The sequence below is a fragment of the Chamaea fasciata genome, unplaced genomic scaffold (genome assembly GCF_029207755.1).
Source record: "Chamaea fasciata isolate MVZ Bird 193981 ecotype frontalis unplaced genomic scaffold, bChaFas1.0.hap1 SCAF_9, whole genome shotgun sequence".
Taxonomy (NCBI): Eukaryota; Metazoa; Chordata; class Aves; order Passeriformes; family Sylviidae; genus Chamaea; species Chamaea fasciata.
Genome location: NW_027094094.1, coordinates 10,601,883 through 10,617,520, shown reverse-complemented (window position 1 = coordinate 10,617,520; position 15,638 = coordinate 10,601,883). Strand labels below are relative to the sequence as shown.

Genomic DNA, 15,638 nt, shown 5'->3' with positions numbered 1-15,638 from the left:
CTCCTATAAGAAATAAATTGGGTACCAAAATGAATGGAATGATACAAGCCAGATTTAGACCATGCAATTTGTGTACTTTCTCTATGTGCCAAACTGAGGTATGGCCTCTTTGGGTTTTCCAAACTATGAAAAAGCCCACTATCAAAAACAGAGCCCCAAAGTTACTAACACAGGTGTCAGTGGTCAATCTTTAAGGGAGAGGGGGAATTTCTGCATAAGGGCAGATGGACAGGGTGAGTGTTGGTACGACCCCATGCAAGGCATTACCTGCAGCCACTGAGAAATATGCTGGCAATAACCACATAATTCCCCTTTTCCCCAACTTTCCAGCAGTGAAAAGCTATTTTGCAGCCAGTAGAGGCTGACTCATCCCATCTTCATCCTATGGTGAACTTCCAGACCTTACGAAGCTAATGCTGCCTTTTAGATTTCATTCTCACAACAGAGAAGACACAGCTTACTACAATTTTAATTTTCTCTGCTTTTTTTCTTTCTGACCAGGACTTCTACAGGTACTTTTGGAGTAGCTTTTTCTATCTTGAAGGTAGATTAAATTCTCTACATCATGTTCAACCAGAAGAAGGCAGAGAAGCCTGCAAATTCTTTCAGAAAATTCAACTTAGCCAATAATGCGCCACTGTAGGTTTAGGCCCACAAATTAAATAAGAGTAACTGATGTTTTTCATCACATTCCAAGCAACTGGATCTTAAGAGTCAAGGTTGTTGCCACTTCTCTGAAAAGTATTTCTGAGGTGGTAGAGACAATCTGTCCAGCCTACAAGCAACACAGAGGTGAAGATCATCCAAAACCATCACTTACTTTAGTCTTCCATAGTTCCATTCTCTAGTAAGCAGCATGATACAAATGCACAATAGGACAAGTTTACTGAGGGGCCAGAATTTTTCTTAACTACTGAATGGAGCTTTCTGAAGTTTCCCTTTTTACTCTATTCATTAAGAGGATAAAGCAATGCTTAAAGAGCAATCAATAGAACTCAAGAACACTCTGTTCTCCAGCTGCTATATAGAGCTCCTTGCCCTAAAAGGCTACAGAAAAGTGAAATTTTATGTCATTTACTGCTTTGTCACTTCCACTCTCCAACATGGTGAGTGGCCAGCTCATTTAGAAGATAAAATGAAGCTGGATGAGTTTGCCTTCATCACACAGTAAGATTTCAAAAATATAAAGAGGTATAGGAAAAAGAAACTGGATACTAAAGGCACAGGAAAAACTCTTCCTTCTCAAGCACTAGTTCAGGTCTCTGACAGAGGCCAACAACCACCCAGGGCTTTTCAGCTGCCCATCCTCCCAGATACTAAAAGATTGTATTGGTTCAAATGATGGACACATTCTGAGAACAACCAATAAACCTCACAGATACAACCAGCAAGGGCTACTAAACTCAACACTTCTGCTGTTTTAAAAAGTGTAACACACATGGCTTGGCCTTGCTGTTATACCCTTGTCTATACCCTTGTCACCTTCACCTGCTGCAGGTTCACAGTGAAGATACTGGATCAAGTGGATCTTTGGTTCGATCCAAAACAGCCCTCAATACAACTGCAGTGGATCTTCCTTGTTCAAGGATCAATTCTTAATGACTTGATGGAATTATTTATAATAAAAAAGGCTAGAGGGATAGTTATAACAGGAGTAAATAGCCTCACACATTCCCTCAGTTAAATGAGACACACTTGGATTATGGATTTGGTTTGAGGGAAAATTGCAACATACAGCTCCTCTACATAATAACTCTAGATCTTTAATTTTCTTCAAAAACAAACTGAAAACAACATTTTTCCCCTTTTTTGTATAACATTGATCAGCATTTCAGGAGTTACTGTGCATTAGAGATAATCCACAAATATAAATGAGGCTATTATATCTCTGTACATGTTCTGTTCATGCAATTTCAACAGAAATTCTGCAAATCAACAAGGCCTGTTTATTCTGAGAGCTTTATTACATCTTATTTCTAAACCAATTGACTCAGCATGTTTCTTCTGAAACAAAAAAATAGCAACTGAATATCGGAGAAGCCAACTGCCAAGCCCAGTGTTTTTATAATTACACTAATAGAGGGCCTGAAGAATGAATTTGTACTTATTACAATACTGACAATTGTTTTCTAATGGAACATAGATTGAAGAGATTTTACAGCTACACTAACTGTATTTCCACCCACTATTTCTGTTTATTTTGCATTTTAATGATGCTAAAAAGCTAAGTGGTAATAGTAGCCATCGAAGTAATATCAATAGTAAGGAGAAAAGCCAAACAAGAAGGGTGATGCTGCTTTTATATCACTGGTCAGAAGTAATTTCTGGAGCTTGTGGAAAGTGGTGCTGTTTGACTCAGGTCAGTGAATTAATACCAGCTTCTACAAGCAGAAGGGCTGAGTCCTCATGCAATCCTTTTCACCTTAACCATGTCTAATCTTCTTTGCTCCAAAGTCAGATTTCCTCCCCCATCTGTCATCGATATTTGTCATCCTTAACTTATTGTGTGGAATCATTTGGCCACCTTATTCCACCATTCATATCTTCTTCCCTTTGTTATACCTCCCAAGTCACTATTTTAATAGCCAACAAACTTGGTTCATTTGCAATTTTATGTATTTGCTATAGCCATGACCTTAGAAGAATGTTTCTGGTCTGTTTAATTTTATGTCTATTCTTTAATTCAGATTGACATTTCAGTTAGTCACTTTAATTTTGCCCAGAAATCCCATCCTGGGAAGAGTTTTACTGAAATTTGCATGCTGTCTTAAAAATCTTTACATGCCAAGTCAGTATCTTAAACATTTCAAAGTTCTAATTTCTTCAAAAGTTCAGCTTCTGGCTCCTTAGCTTACAGAGTCATTGACCAGATCAACACATTTTGGTCTTCTCACAATGAGACATGAACTCCAGTTTGTTGCCTGTTAAACACTGTCCAGTTGTTCTCCACGCTGTAAGTAGATATTACATAGTCCTGTAAGTCCAACCTTCAGTCCTTGCCTACTATTATTCTTTGATGAAATAGAATACATTTCTTCAAGTGATCTCAGCTTATTAAGCCATCCATTTGCCCACTGTGACTACCTCAGGTCTCATTTTGATTCACTACCTCACCCGTCTCCAAACTTGGAAATTATACCAGATTTATCACCAGACTAATGGCAAAGAGGTCCTATATCACTGCACCTACAGCAAACCTTCCTGAATGTCATTAGAAATACCTTGCCAGGAGAGGACTCCTTGCACATGACTTCTGGTTCTCATGAATTTGCTGATTCCTGATTAGGCCCAACCAAATACTTCTCTATCAAACAGCCACAAACCCATACAGCAACAGAACGCAAATCTCCAAACCCCAGCCAGTATCCTGCTCTCTGAATCATGCAGCTCTCTCATATCACAGTAAGTTCATTCATACTCCTGCTCACTCAGATCACAAACTGGGCTGATTAACGCACAAAGAAACACTAAATAAGAAGTAGAATCCCTGTTCTGAATCCAGGGCCCTTTTGCTCCAATCAAACAAATTACTGTGTTGAGGAAGAAAAGTCAAGAGATTGAAAATAACTCCTCCAAGTCTCTCTTAAGGCAGCATTTGGCTTCCAAATGCTGTTATGCATCATCTTAATAAAGCACTTAGGGAAATAAATCATAGGCTATTAAAACATTTGTGACATCACAGTTGCTTCTTTGAGTAACATCCACATCTTGAATTTACAATACATGTATGCTGAGTAGCTGGTGGACTGTAAAGAAAAAAATTTAAAAAGCGTATTGGATTCTTCCTTCTTTGGCTGCTTTACCAGAGATAAAGTCAACTGGGATTGTAATGTGCTTTTCTTACAAAAGAGTTAGCATTGTGAAAGCTGTTAACACACAGGGAGAGATTACAAAGAATAAGACCATTTACCTTTGAAAAGGGAACACTTAGAAGGAAAATTTACTGAGGTCTCTGAGTTTCTTTCTTACTACCTTCACCGTGACTAGCCTCTAAATTTTATGCTGCCTCATAACAAGAGAGCACATCGTCACTGGAGCATTGGCAGGGAAGTGAAGAGAAATTATATTTCCACAATGCCTGTAGTCAGTGCACACTGCTCACAGCCAAAGGAGGTCAGAGTCCCTGCAAGCCGCAGATGCGCTTACTGGAAAGGGCCAACAGTCTATAATTGAGATAACTTAAATTTTTAACTAGATAATAATGACATATGGCAAGTCATCAAAGCTCATGTTTTGGGGCATAAGCAGATTGCTGCAGCAGCACAAGAAAGAAAAGTTATCTCAAAGGTAGTAGGTTTCTTATTGCAAGTTTAACACTGGTAATAGCTGCCATTTATTGGGCACTGCTGGAGGACAAAAATCAGACTCCCTCTTGAAAACTCTAGCAAGGGAAACTCATTTTGAGGAAGAACTGTGCCAAACCTTCACATTCTTACCTACTCCACAGAAGGGCATTGCTTCCACTTAGGCAGCCCTACCATGGAGTAAGGAGGAAGAGAAAGGCTCTAGTTCTGCCTCCCTCACCTCACAGAAAACACATGAACAGAGGAGCTGGAAAACTGTAAATGCAATTAGGAAAAAAAGGTTTTTTCATCTCTTCGTAAAGAAAATAAAAATTTCATGTTGCTGTTACATCTAGTGCTTTTCCCAGCAATGGCACACAGTCTGTGGTCGTAAAACATCTTCTGTGGTGTTTAAACTCCTTGGAAGGAATTTAAAAGGAATGGGTTTGGTTCTCATTTCTTGTTCTTTTTCAGGGATTAGCCTCTGTTCAGGCAAAATCCAAACTAACAAAATTGCACAAAGATGACAACCCACCCTGCCAGCAAAGGCATACAAGAGTTTCTCACGGTTCTGCTAGGTAGTGGAAGAGAATATATCAGACATCTGGCTTGGTAAAGCATGGATCAAATCTCTGTTAGGTTTCAGCCACAGATAGAGACTGTAGGTTTACACTGTCCCTCATCCTAGACTGGATTTTATTAACCAGTTCAACCCAAACCCTTCAGCTCATGCACTGTAGATGGGCAGGTAAATTAACCCCATTATCCCCACACACAGTGGTGAAGAAGCTTGCCTAAAGCTGGACATAATAGGAAGGCCAGGACTCAGAGCTGCCCTTCTCATTCCACAGCTTTGAACACTGGAGAAATAAAGGAGGCTAAAAATGTGTGACTTTCAGCCTCCTAAATTGATCTTTTGGAGCTGACAATGTAAACACTCGAAATATCAGTAAGGAAACAGTGACTTGTTGGTAAAGCAGAATAGGAGCTTAGAGCTGCCTAAAAATTCCTTTCATCTTGCTGTATTTCAGAAGGGTAATTAAACAGACAGTTTTTCTGGCCTCCTATTTCCTTTTCAGGCTATTCAAATACAAAAAGACAATGCTGGCCTGATTTTGACTGCATCCCTTTTTCCCCAGAGGTTACAGGGCACATCAGACTGGCAGCTGAGTGCTGTGCAGATTATAAAACCAGCAGCTTAACAAAAATCTTTCAGCAGCTCAAGACAGGCACTCAGGGCCTGATGGGGAAGACTGGCAGCTATTAATAAGTGACAAGAAACCTGCCATCTCTTCAGTCTCTGTGTTCTTTCCACCCAGCTTTGTTTCTCCCTAATATATGGGAAATATGCGGTTCCCCATTAATTTTGAGGGGTTTTCTCCTTTGTTCCTGTTGTGCCACAGAAGAGAGAGCATCTTTGTAGCACTCCAACTACGAAAGAGAAAAAATCCTCTAATTTTATCAAAAGTAAGCACTAACAGAAGTTCAGTAAAAGAACTGTCTGGGTTTGTTGTTTTGTTTGTTTGTTTCAGTTTTTTTAATGCTGGACAGTATAATCACGTAAGCCAATGGCCAGCATTCAGCTGGTTTTCAGGAAAGCCAGTCTCAAGGTTCTGCTTGCCCTGACCAGAGCTGAACCTTAGCCTTCGGTAGGACAAAGAGGTACCTACGTGCTCAGTTCATTGAGGAACCCACTGCATTTTTATTCTTCCATCCTATCCTGATTTGTCTTCACAGCTAAGATACTTCAAGCAATTAAGAAAAAAGCTCTCAGGAACCAAGTGTGAAGAATCTGTGTTTGGGCTTTCCAATCTGTACAGCAATTGAAGCCATTCAATTCTCTTTTCACTACGTGAAAACCAGGAACTGGGGCTTTCTCCTACCACGGAAAAGTTGAGATTCTGAGCAACCACTCAACTCCAGCAGCCCAGGCTTGAAGGAAAACCAGAAGAAAATTAATGGGAACACCTACCCAGATATGTACATAGCCATAAAATACAGCAGTAAAAGTGCATTAGTAGAACGAACAACACTCTTTCTGCAGGAAATTTGCCTTGGAGAAAGATCAGATATCAGTCTCTATCTCCTCATGAAGTCATTTAATGCACAATACATGTGGTGTTTCTGAATTTCTATTTCTTTTCAACTCAGCATCTCTCATAGATACTCCCACCTATCTAGATTGCAGGATCGTTGAAAAGAGATTTTATCTTCACACCCAACTACACAGCACACATTACAATGCATGCTAGGGAAATTCATACAACTTCCTTGAAGAAGAAACTCATTTGGGGGATAGGGGGAAATAATGGGTGAAAGGAAAGGACGGCTTTTTACCTCCCACTGGCAAAGCACAGGATCAGTTTAGAGCACATTTCAAGTGACGTTCATAATCAGGAGGATACATCTTCCTCTGCCACTTAATACACCTCACCAGTGAAATGACTTGGCATAACAGCAGTGGGAAGCTGCCAGCCAGGAGAGAAAAGTTCCTGAATTCCCCCATGCCTCCTCCTACGTAAGGGGATCTCAAGCTACAAATTAATTCCTTGCTCACCAGGAATCCAGTCTCCCTCAGGCTGTCCATGTCACACAAGCACAAATGGTCACAGTGCGGGGTACACAGAGGCCCTCAATGGTACATCCTAATGACAAGGGAAAAATGGCCCTAACTCGCCCTAGCTGCTCCACTGACCTGCACAATATTCACCAACAATTCTGTTCACACACAGACTTGAGTCTCACCCAGTAGCTTCAGCCTTCCTACTGAACAGCTCATGCCTTGATGTCCTGCTTTACACACACACCCCACCCCACAAGCACAGCAGCCACTGGCACAGGAACCGCTGGCAGGATCACAATCAAAAGCCACACTTGCTATTATTGAAGGCATGAGTTGATTAATTATGAGCTTTATTCGTCCTTTTCCATTTTGACCAATTACCATTTGGTAGGTTAGAGAAATCAGAAAAAAAAGGATAGTTCCAAGCAAGCCACTATGTTTCAGTATAAATGGCAGGCAGTTTATGCTACACAACAAACAGACTATTGATACATATTTAAATATACATTTTTACATCACATCTTTTCCAGGTGCTTCACTAAGTCCTCCAAGAAAGACCTAATTACATATGCCTGCCTCTTTCTGCAGTAACAATAAGCTTTGACTGTTTGCCTGGATAGTTCCTGAGGTGCAGATGCAAAAATATCTGGGAGCTGGATCTGAAAACCTTAGAGTTCAGATCTCAGGCTTGTATAATGCTTTCAGAAGAAGTATCTCCCTGTTAACCCAAGCTCAGCCCCAATTATACTCTTTCCTTTTGGTGATTAGTAGTGGATATATCCCTCTGAAGAGATTAGTACAATTTTACCCAGCTCTGCAAAATGACTGCATAGATATGACAGGGATGGAAACACAGAACACAAAGGGTGTTTTACTTTCTGTTCATGAACTGGTAAGTACTGTGTGGTTTGTCTTCCCCCCTAGACATCAGCTCCAGTCTAGCTTGTCTGCAGTTATTACACAGCCACAGCAGACGGACTAACCCTGTGGAGCAGAACCAGATTTATTTCTGTTATGTTTTGCCAACATCATTTGAGCGAACAGGTACAGCCTAGGAAACAGATATGGAAGTTCATCATCTAATTTGCAGAGTAAGAATGACAAAGTACATTGAAACACTGTATGCCTTTAAAGTGGCATGAACATGGTGCATTTGTTATTTACAGTATATTGCTAATATATGTCAGCATTAATATTCATTATCTTGATTTACATGTTTCTTCCATGCAGAAAATGGATTTGGATTCGTTCTGATTTACTTGATAACATTCCTACATTTCATGACTGGCTGCAACAGAGAACACATTTTTAATAGGTTTAATAAATTTACATCATCATTAGTGCTGAATATTTTATCCTCACAGACCAGGGAGTGAGAAGCACATCACTAAATCCTCAAAAGAATCTGATCCTTCATAATATCAGGGTATGACTCTTCAAGATAAGGCAGAACTTACATGAGATTGATTAGAAAAACACATATGATATGCCACAAAATGCAATGGTTTTACTAGCCCTTATTCTTCAGGGAATGTAAAACAGGTTAAATTCAATAAAACTTAAGTTTCCTGCTAAACTAAGCATCTGCTGTGGGTTTTTTCCTAGGTAGGTCATTTGAGGGGGGTTTTGGGTGCACTTTTTTTTTGATTGGTTGGTTGGTTGGTAGTTGCCTTACCCCTACCCATCTTTATTGGAGATGGTTTTGATAACAATAAGAACATCCAAGGAAACTTTGGCAGACAAGTAGAAGAGTTGACTGTGCTACAAGTTTTTATGACTGTTAGACACCAGGGTAAAATGAGCCCTCTTAGGTACAAAAATTGATTGTTACAGAAACTGTTAGGTCCCTAGGGGTCCTGATGGCTGAACAGAGTGTCCCCACACACAGGAAAAAGGCTGCACTGAGCTCCACACACAGGGCATAAAAATCCACGTTCTAAGCCCACTTGCAGTGCAAGCAGATCTCCCACTGTGATCAAACCACAAAAAGATACCGCTTCCTACATGGATAGCTGAGTGTGCAAACCCATTCTTCACTCCCCAGACACCCTCCAGCATCTATACACAGACCAGCCAGAGATTCCTACATTTCCAGGGGAGAAAATGAAAAAAGGATTAAACCCAAAGACACAAGGAAATGTCATTGTTACAATTTCACTAAAGGCCCATGGGAGATAATGTAGCGGCATTTATCAAGCTCTGATATTCATTTAAGAAAAGTGACTTACACTGAGCAACTGGGACAGTGTATTTATAGATAAAAGCCTTTCAAATAGTCCTTTTAAAGTTTCTTTTTCCCACAAAACGGCTGTCTAAAATGTGCTTAATGAGACTTTCCTTCCCCTCACGTTTTCAGTCCCCCTCATACGGATTTGCTTCTCCTACCTACTTCAGCTAAAAGACCCTAATCTGCTGTTGCTGAGCACACTGTGTCACTAAGCCACACATTATGACCTTATTAGTGTGGCTTAGCAGGTAGAAGATAAATGTAAGTTGAAAACAGTCAATCTGCAAAACAGAAGTAAAGAACCTGCATAAAAGGTCCAGGAGAACGATGAATACAGCAACAGACATAGCCTAGAAATTCCCCGTAAAGGAAGAAAGCAAATACAGACAAACTTTCAAGCCTCCTGCGGCAAAATCTGTCTAGTCCAGTGAAGAAAATCTCCACAAACACATCGACAGTTCTGGGTGGTTATAGTTTTGATCTGCAGAGAGGGCAAGGAGCCAGGGAACTGCATGCAGAAACATCAACAAGGGAGCCTTCAAAACACCTGCAGTATTTATACCAACAGGGCTGGGGTCAATTCTGGCTCTTCTCTGGATTACAACACCAATTCCCTTCTTGAAAGGACAGAGTTGCAGAATGATGTGCAGTGGTGGTGTGAAAGGAATGGATAAATAAACTGATGGAGGGGTTAAAACAGCTGTTCAAGGTTAAATATAAGGCCATGTAAAAGCTAGAAACAGAGCTAGAAGCAGATCTGTTTTAAGCTTTCCAAGAATGAAAAAAATAGCAACTATAAACAGCCCCCGCTTTACATATGGAAAATTAAATCTAGATCTACATGAGACATAAGTATTTTTCAGCATCCTTGAGATTTCTTTATGGCATATGCGCTGAAGCTTCCTTAATGCAGAAACTAGAAGCAGTGAAGGGCAGGTTGGAAGTGATAATCACTTCTGAACTGGGGTGTTCAGGCAAAATGTTGGAGTGTCAAGATTATCATCAATAGCTTCCAGAACTAACACAGCAACAGATTATGATTTAAAATACTCTCACACTAAGTAAACTCTACGTCTTCCTAATTTCTGGCTGAAAAGGAAAGTTTAATTACTGTTATTTTTATACAAAGTTCCAGGAAATGACTCATTTCTGACCAATTACAGAGCAGAAAGAAGGCAAAGAGGTGAATGGCAGCACTCATGGCTTGACAACCTGAGGAGTCCTGAGGTAAAGTGTCGCTCATGCACATCTTTCCAGAGAATCATATTTGCACAAACAGGAAAAGATTAGTCCTCCCACAGCTGTCTACAGCTCAGGGATACTGTGTGCACTATTCTGACATTTTTATTTATTTGAAATGTAAGCTTATCTTACTCCAGTGGTAAAAAACATCTTCTCCCAGCTCTCACAGCTTAATCCTCTTTTTGATCTGAGAGATATCTATAGGAGGAAGAGAAATAAATCCAGTACACTCAGTTAATTTCTCAGTGACAGATAATCTTTCCTCCTCCATTCTCTTTCTCTACTATTAAAAGAACAACAAAAAGTAAATTAAAAGTTCTCAACTAAAACTGTGGAAAAAATCTGCTGAGAGAATAACAGCATAATTAAAGTCATGCCCAGTCCGAAGCAAAATTTTGTTTACCATGTACAGAAGCAGCAGCTCACTTGCCATCCAAAGCTCAGTGCACACAGAGCCTTAACAATCTAGAAGATTATAGAGATTGTCCCTGTCTCTTTTTTCTTCCTGTATTTCACTCCTGCATGTCTATCACCTGTGGTGATTTAATTTGTCTGTGGTTTTAGAAGGATGATCTCCATCCATTAGTGTTGCAGCCAGCAATGGTTAAACTGAGAAATAAAGAAATGTAATCCTAGCAGGCAGTAGTGTGTTTATACAGAGGAGGGATTCATATCCTGTAGGCAATGGCATAGTTGGGTTCTAGGTGGTTGCATCAGTAAGACTGTTTAAATCACCCATAGACACTTTGGAATGACAGATGTGCTTATAAACATCTATTGCATGAATGACTTGTGTCAGTGACGTGCTTCTACAGCCCCTCATCACCCATCAACTTTCTGAGAGTGCACTCAGCACAGGAGGCAGAAGTGGTGTTTCCTTGCCGTGTGTTCAAAACAGATTCCTCTTGAGTTGAGGGTACCTGCAGAACTACCTTTCCCCTCTATCCTTCAGAAACAGAACTCCTGATATCGGAAAGCAAACCAGACATGAGATGATGTTTTCTTCCATTCCCCAGAATGAAACCCAGAGGCATGACATAAATTGCAAGATATGTTTCACCCCTTCTCTCAAACCTAGTTTTGTTCTATCCTTTTCAAACAAGCAGGGAGATTTAAATTAACATGTCACTTAAGCAGCCAGGAGGAGCAACAGCTAATAACTTCTTTCAGGTGCACAGAATAATACGATATGCCCACCTCGCCATTTCCTTCCATCACATTAAGAACAGAGAAGCTGTCCTGGGATCTTCATAGGCGTATTTGGCAGTGACCTGAAGGCATGGCTGCATGGTGAGGGGGGATCTAACAGCAGAACCAGATTCAGGACAGAGCACAGTGTAACCAGCAGGGGTTTACTCAAGGTAACAGGATAGAGGAAAACCAAGGAAGTGAACCGGCAGCTTCCAGAACAGCCATGAGCGCTGAGGGCCAACCACGAATAATGGAGCACTGCAAAGACAAGTGGGTTGATTCTGGATCTCCAGCATCTCCCAGTTCAAAGCACTTGCCCAGGGACTCTGGATGGTTGGCCATACAAATGCAATCAAGTCCTGATAAGTGATGTGTGCCAAGTGAAGCTGAGGGGTTCAAAGTAAGACACGTGGTTCCTCAAATAATTTATGGAATTCCTTGTTCTAAAATGTGACTGGTACTAAAAATTTTAACACACCCCAAAAGATAATGAGCAGGTCAGCTCATGGAATATTAATCCTCTGGTATATACTAAAAAAAAGAAAATTATTCAGCTCCTCATACACCTTACACTGAAGGCTGGGGGTAACTTAAACCTTAAGAATGAATGCTAGTATAAAATTAGAAGGAAGTGTCAGATATGATAACCATTTTCATATGGTCTTGGTGCCAGCCTGTTTGGAGAAATCAAGTGAGAGCTGCACATACCCTGGCTTTGAGCCTCCCTGGGACCTGCAAAGCAGCTGCACAGTTCCTTCTATCTCTTTCCAAGTCCTGTTTTCTTCTCTTGTCTCTCCCCTGCTCTGCCTGCCAGAGGTACCAGGGACATAAATGACTAAGGAATGTTTCCCCCAATTAATATTTAGACATCTGGTCATTTTAGAAGCAGCCCTCAAGAGACCAAGCAGAGAAATTGGGAAGAATAAACAGGAAAAGCAGTGTCATTTTGATCCCTGTTCCTTGCCACTGGTAGATGTACTCTTGGGGAAGATCATACAAGAATCAAGAAACTGTAAAATTCAAGAATTAAAATCAGGCTAATTTTATGAATACTAAGATCAGGAGTGTGTAATTACTGGTGCTAAATAGACTGAGAATTGTTTTGCATAAAATACTCATATTTTCACTTTTTATCAGACAGTTTTTGGTAATAGAATTCCAGACCAGAGGAAACAATCATGCTATTTTTATGTTGTTAATCACATTCTGACATTGGGACTGAGGTCAGGAAAAGTGCCCCGCAGTCACTCCAGGACTGCTGAGGTCCCAGCTATCTGCTGCATCCTCCAGTAACATCCACACAGTCCCCCCCTTCTCAATCAGGGTAAAATCTCATGCCATTGTGGAATGCTCCACAGAAAGTAGAAACAGGAAAGAGCGTAAGGTCATCAGCACAATTTTGTGCCGCATTCATACATCTCATCAGGAAGTGTGCTTTCCATTCTGATGGGGCTGTCCTAGTTTCAGTCAGAAAATAGAATCTCAACACAATCCTGCATCACATAAGCAGATCTTCAGCACTGTCAGCAACAGGGAAGGAGGTGCCTATGCATGCTGAAATCCATAACTTCTGCAATGACTGGCAAAGGAGAGATGAGTGTGTCTCATGGTGAAATGGCTTAGGGCAGTCAGAGAAAATGAAAATATTTTTCATATTGATGAATATTCTTTTTCAAAAACCACTGAGAAATTAAACAATCTAGCAAAAACTTCCTGTAGAAAACCATTGCAAAGCCACAGTCCTGAAAGACCCTTTATGTGTGTACACACACCACAGTAAAGACAAAGGAATAGAAAGTTGTGGCAGCAAGGTGTATGAAATTAAAAGATTGATTAACCCCTCCATAACGGGATGAAAAAACATTTATTCAACTCCACAAAATACCAATACTTTTGAGCATTCCTGTTACTGCTCAGAATAAATCCTAGAAGTTCTGTGTTTCTTCAGGTTTTAGTCTGTTTGGTTTTGGTTTTATTTTTTCAAGACAGTGGGTAAAGCAATAGCCCAAGTTAAGAATGTACTTCATGCCAATTCCCTCCTCTATCATTCTATTAAAATCCACTTAGCTCCTAAGCAAAAGGTTTATTTGTTCTACTTTTAACCCAAAATTCTTCCTTAGAAACCATCTTTCCTATATAAGTCTATTAAAACAAGCTCATTCTAACAAGAGGTTTGAGTTTTAAATACCCAAAGTTTTCTTCTATCCTGCCAGCAGCCTATCCACCTTCAGTGACCTGCATACAAAACTCCGAAGATTCCCACGAAAGTTTCACAGATATAACCACAAGAAAACCTCCCTTGGAGCTCATGAAAGTAGTACCAGGGACATGAGAAAGAGGAAACTCCTCTTGGAGAAATTTTTCAGAGAAATAAAATCAGGCACCATCTGCCCACATTGAATCCAAAAAACTGCCTTAAGAAACTGTTCATGGCCCAGCTCTGTCCTTTGGTTCACATAGTGCATGACACCATCTTTTAAATCATGAAAGTATCAAAACATTTCCTAAAAATTGGTCCAGCAGTCAAGTTCATACAAGTGGAAATCAATTAAGTAGTATTAATCCCATCAGCTCTAATCAACAGATGTTGAATACTCACTCACAGGTATTCCCCCAGTCTCAGCAACACTGGCTTTTCATAAGGATCATTTGGGCAGACCAGCCATGAGATCCTTCATTATAAACAAGGACTTTGGGCTGTTCTGTTGTCCCAAAAGTAAACCAATTGGTTGATTTCAATCTGAATAAGACGGGAAAGGGGAAATCAAAAGACAGAGTATCTGAGAAGTACCTTATCTAGCTGAAACAAGACAATCAGACTTCAGCCTTTTTGTCCTTGAGTATGAAAGAACAGGAGTGAGAGAATGTTTAGCTAGAAACCTTCCAGCACTTTTAAAGAAATCTAATTAAATTCAATAAAAGAATTGTATCAGGCTTTTCCTATTTAAGTAAGGTGGTAATTATTAGCTCAATTTATCTCCATACCTCCAAAGAGAGCTCTCTGTGATGCTTCCCAGGTTGTAGTCATACAACTTTGTCAGAATTAGAATCACCTAAAGGCAAAAGAAGAAATCATGGTTAGTCTCAAACAATTACAATCTCACAGAACTGAAATGACCCCAGGGAGGGCTTAGGATTCCTTTAATGGGTGCTTAACATAATTGAATGAATTGTTAAAAGCATTTGCCTAAACTGACATGGAAAGAATTTGCAGAGATATATGTTGAGCCAATTGGACCTTTTTTTGTTCAGCTCCTCTGCATGACATGCCAACAGGTTCTTCCCTTAACCCCAGGAGGCAGAGTGCAGTGGGAATGAGTTCACATCCAGACAGAGTTTCAGGGTACAAGACAAGATCTTGCATGCAGTAGAAATAGTGACTATTTTCTGCTCTATTTCACAGACACTGAAGCTGCTGATCCTTTTCATAGCTGTGGTGCACAGATAACGCACTGGCCTGTCTCCAGTCAAACACCTTCTGGTTGCAGCAGATGATTTGACACAAGCAAATGATCACCAGTGGACTGGCTGGACATGAGGAAAAATCTCAATGAGGATAATAGTTCAACACCTGGACAGACTACCCAGAACTTCTATAAAGCCTCCACCCTTGGAGTTTTTTAACACCTGGCTAGACAAAGTCATGGCTGACCTGATCTAGAGCAGGTGATAACGCTGCTTTGAGTAAGAGGTTGAACTGTGGACCTCCAAATATCTGTAACAGCCAGTGCTTCTATAACTTCACTGAAAATTTTTAGGTTTAGCCAGAATGGAAGTGTTTATGACTTTTATTAGCTCTTTTGATAAACAGCTTTTCCCTCCTGCCAAAACAGGCACTTCTAGAATAAAATTACCTTACCAGGGGGAGGAAAGTAATTTTAGCAAAAAGAATTTGCAGCAAAAAATTTCAGCCTGCTCTTTTGTTAGTGTCTTTAAAAACTTATTTCTGACTTTCAAGATGATGAGCTTCTTTAACAAGATCTACATTTGGGACAAACTACCAGACCATTACCATTGCTACTAATTTATTTTGCATGTCTCCCTGCCAGGTCACTGTGTATCTTATCCTCCTCCCTATCCCATTAAAACTGCAGTGAATTAGAGACCCAGCTCTTATCTGATAAAACCTCTG

At 40.2% G+C, this 15,638-nt stretch overlaps 1 protein-coding gene across 3 annotated transcripts in view; it reads right to left on the bottom strand.

Moving 5' to 3' along the window:
* Window positions 1-15,638, bottom strand: part of SORCS1 (sortilin related VPS10 domain containing receptor 1) — a 261,592-nt gene that overhangs the window by 164,434 nt on the left and 81,520 nt on the right. For all 3 annotated transcript variants that reach the window (XM_066190961.1, XM_066190963.1, XM_066190962.1), the window contains exon 2: window positions 14,492-14,559. In XM_066190961.1, coding sequence (XP_066047058.1) covers window positions 14,492-14,559 — 68 coding nt within the window. The remainder of the gene's footprint in view (window positions 1-14,491; window positions 14,560-15,638) is intronic.